The sequence below is a fragment of the Manacus vitellinus genome, unplaced genomic scaffold (assembly GCF_001715985.3).
Source record: "Manacus vitellinus isolate BGI_N305 unplaced genomic scaffold, ASM171598v3 scaffold_20_pilon, whole genome shotgun sequence".
Lineage (NCBI taxonomy): Eukaryota > Metazoa > Chordata > Aves > Passeriformes > Pipridae > Manacus > Manacus vitellinus.
Window position 1 is genome coordinate 1,334,400 of NW_021939471.1, and position 3,278 is coordinate 1,337,677.

The window sequence follows — 3,278 nt, forward strand, 5'->3', positions numbered from 1 at the left end:
GGGGATGTTGAGGCCATCCTTACCAGGCACTCACTGAACCTCCATGGTTGCTTCTTCTTGACCAGCTGCTCTAGATCCCTTCTCTTCAGGAACCTGAGTGCACGAATCAGCACTTCCCCAGAGGCCTGCAGAGCAACAGGGAGCAGGACATGGCACTGCAGCCCAGGGCACAGGACCTGTGTCCCTGGACCAACGCCAGGAGGAAGCTGGAGCCTTCAAGGTGCCAGGGCAGGAGGCAGATCAGCCCTCTCCCACTGGGACATCAGAACCTATAAAGTCCTCACCTCTGCCACATGCTGGTTCTCATCATGCCAGTAGAAGAAGAGTGGGAGCAGGCTCTGGATCACATGTGTCTTCAGAGGTTGTTTTCCCTCATCCACTCCCAACTCCATCACCTTTCGGAAGAGGTGAATGGAGAGCAGCTGCACGTGGATTTTGTCCTGATGGAAATTAAGAGGAAAAGACCTCAGTTCCAGGCCTACCGGGGCACAAGCCTGCAAGTCCACAGGCCACAGTTTCCTGGCAGCACCCAGCACCTGTGGTGGGGGGCACAGAGCCTTACATTGCCAAAGAGTGGCTGGAGCACTTCAGCCAGCCGCAGGGCAGTGGGGGTGGAGATTCGGATGTCTCTGTCCTGGATTTCATTGATGAATACAGAGAGGGCCATCCCGACCAGCTCTCCGTCTGCATCTCCCAGTATGTCCAAGAGGCTTTGTGTCAGGCTCTGCATGCCGTCAGCCTGTGTGGAACACAATGCTGTGTGAAGCCATGAACGGCTGCACCACCAACCCCACTCCGGTGGGGCAGCCCCACGTGCTGCTGCGGGGCCCAGAGGCCAAAGGCCTGTCCCGAGGGACTCGGGCAGCTGAGCCGGGAGGCAGCAGAGCTGGGAGCAGCTGCCACAGCTCCCGAAGCCCAGCCAAGCCCAAGCGACTGCACTCCCCAGCCCCAGGATTCCAGCACAGCTTCAGTCCCTGCCCCCTCCTCACCATCACAGGATCCTTGCTCAGCACCACGAGGCCTCTGAGTGCCAGGCGACGTCTCTCTTTGCATTCGCTCCGTAGGTGCTTTGAAAAGAGCTGCAGGATGCTTTCACCGCAGTCAGTCACGTCCAGGTAGACCAGGACCTGAAAGGCACGGAGCAGTGACAAGGTGCCCAGCCAGCAGGAGCCCAGACCCGCACAGGGCTGGGCCCAGGCAGCAGCACAAGGCACGGCACCGTCCTGGGCAGCTGCGGCTGCGAGAGGGCAGAGAGGTGGAGGCAGCTCAGTGAGGCAGCGCTCGCCATCAGGCTCACCTCCACAAGGAATGCCATGGCAGGAAGCTCCCAGCATGGCTTCTCCTTGGTGAGCAGCCCCAGCAGGCAGAGGGCAACCGGGGAACACAAGGGGCTCGAGGCACGACGCATCTCCCTGGCAGGGGGAAATAGGCACCATCAACCCTGAGCTGGCTGGGCAAACCTCTCCTGGGACTCACTCCCAGAGGCCTGGTCTTTCCCCAGCACCCCGGCAGGGGACGAGGGCACTCTGGCAGGCGGCTCCTCCTGTGCACCCACCTCTCCCAGCCTTTGCCACTCTGCTCGGCCATCCCTGGGTGACAAGGCCCTCTGGCCCACGACCACGGGCACTGCGTGGGGTGCCCCGTGCAGAGGGCAGCAATGACAGGGGCAGCAGGGACAAGGGGGTCTCACCTGGCCAGCAGACCCACTGCATAGTGGTGGGTGTCAGTGTTGAGGAGCGTGTCCCAGCCACGCTTCCGTTCCATTGCCATCACCAAATGTAGGCACCGTAGACGGCGAAGCAGTGCCTTCACAGTCTGCCCTGCAAACCTGTGTGCAGAGCAAAGCCCAGGCCATGCTGAGAGCTCTGGCCCCAGCCCCTGGCACATGGCAGGGATGGGAGGAGTGGGATGGAGCACCTGTTGGGGTTGGCGGGAAGGCCGCGTTTCTCCCGGCATCCCCTCCAGAAGGCATTGACCTCCTCCGGCATCTGCTTTGTGCTGATGAAGACTTGGAAGAGCAAATGCACAAGGAGGGGGGGGGAATATTTCACCAGTGGCTCTGGGCACCAGGGCAGGCGGAGGATCTCCCAAATCACCCTGGTTGCCTGCAAAAAGGAAACCAGCCGGAGACAGCTCTCAGTGCCCAGATATCCATGCAGCAGGGCCCAAGTGTGGGAGGGAAAGGCCAGGGGAGACACAGGGGGAGCACCTGGCCTGCTGCCCCTGTACCTGCCCCTAACCACATTTCCAGCCCAGTGCCTGAGGCAAGGAGACATGGTGATGGGGGAGGATGGAGAACCACCAGAGAGGCAATCTGGGGCTGAACAAAGGCCAGTTCCAGAAACTCACAGCCAGGGCAAAGACATCTGTTTTGTCCCCGTCAGAGGTGGAAGTGCTGTGCAGTGGCCAGTCCTCCATCACACGGAGCAGCTTTGGCAGCACCTTCTCCACTGTCATTCCCGATGAGGCGATGGTCTTCCACAGGGTTGCAGCAGCTCTGTGGGGCCAGAGTTCTGTGTCAGGGGGGTGCCGGCCAAAGTGCCTTGAGGAGCAGGGAGGGACCATGGCAGCAGGATCGGGGGTTGACATGGCAGGGCTGGGAAACAGAGGCACCAGAGGGTCCCAGAACTCACTGTCCCTCTGGCAGACCACGTGGGACGGGATGGACAGGGTGATGGGCTCTAAAGGCTGCTAAGCCCCAAGCCCTGAAGGCCCCGGGGACCTGTACCTGTCACATGATGGGGCACAGCGCAGGAGGGTGAACACAACATCAGCAGGGTACATATCAGTCAGCCTCAGAATGTTGATAAACAGCCTGTCATCTGGAGGTGTGTTGGAGGAGAGACTCTGGTGCATTTTCCTCACAAGGGCCGGCACCTGGAGGAGGCACAGCAGAGAGCTGGAGAGCTGCCAGACCAAGCAACTTACCCAGCTTCCCCCGACAAGTGCTTCCCTTCCCACCACTGTGCTGGCCTCAAAGGCTGAGGGGGCCCAGCTTGAGTGGGATACAGAAGCTCGGGGGGGCTCAAGTCCTGGCCGCAGGCTGCTTACTTCATCTCGACGGGACACAACTCTCTCCCCAAAGAAATCCATACTGGGAGCAGAAGCCAGACTCTGAGTTAGCATGGTGTCAGGCTTTGCCGTGCCTTTAGTCAGCATGGTGATCATTTCTCTACACGGAGGTCCTATCAGGTTGCTAACTGTCTGCAGGAGAACAAAGGGCAGGGAAGAACGGGATGTGCCATGGAGAGCTCTGACAGCGGTGCCAGGCTGAGCAG

At 60.3% G+C, this 3,278-nt stretch overlaps 1 protein-coding gene across 1 annotated transcript in view; it reads right to left on the reverse strand.

The window, feature by feature from the left end:
• The window catches only part of LOC108639466, a 33,898-nt gene that overhangs the window by 26,095 nt on the left and 4,525 nt on the right, over positions 1-3,278 (reverse strand). Inside the window, exons 11-15 of the mRNA XM_029959589.1 lie at positions 1,298-1,412; positions 990-1,127; positions 563-739; positions 285-440; positions 24-125 (exon numbers count right to left, since the gene is read on the reverse strand). Of these exons, the coding sequence (XP_029815449.1) occupies positions 24-125; positions 285-440; positions 563-739; positions 990-1,127; positions 1,298-1,412 (688 nt within the window). The remainder of the gene's footprint in view (positions 1-23; positions 126-284; positions 441-562; positions 740-989; positions 1,128-1,297; positions 1,413-3,278) is intronic.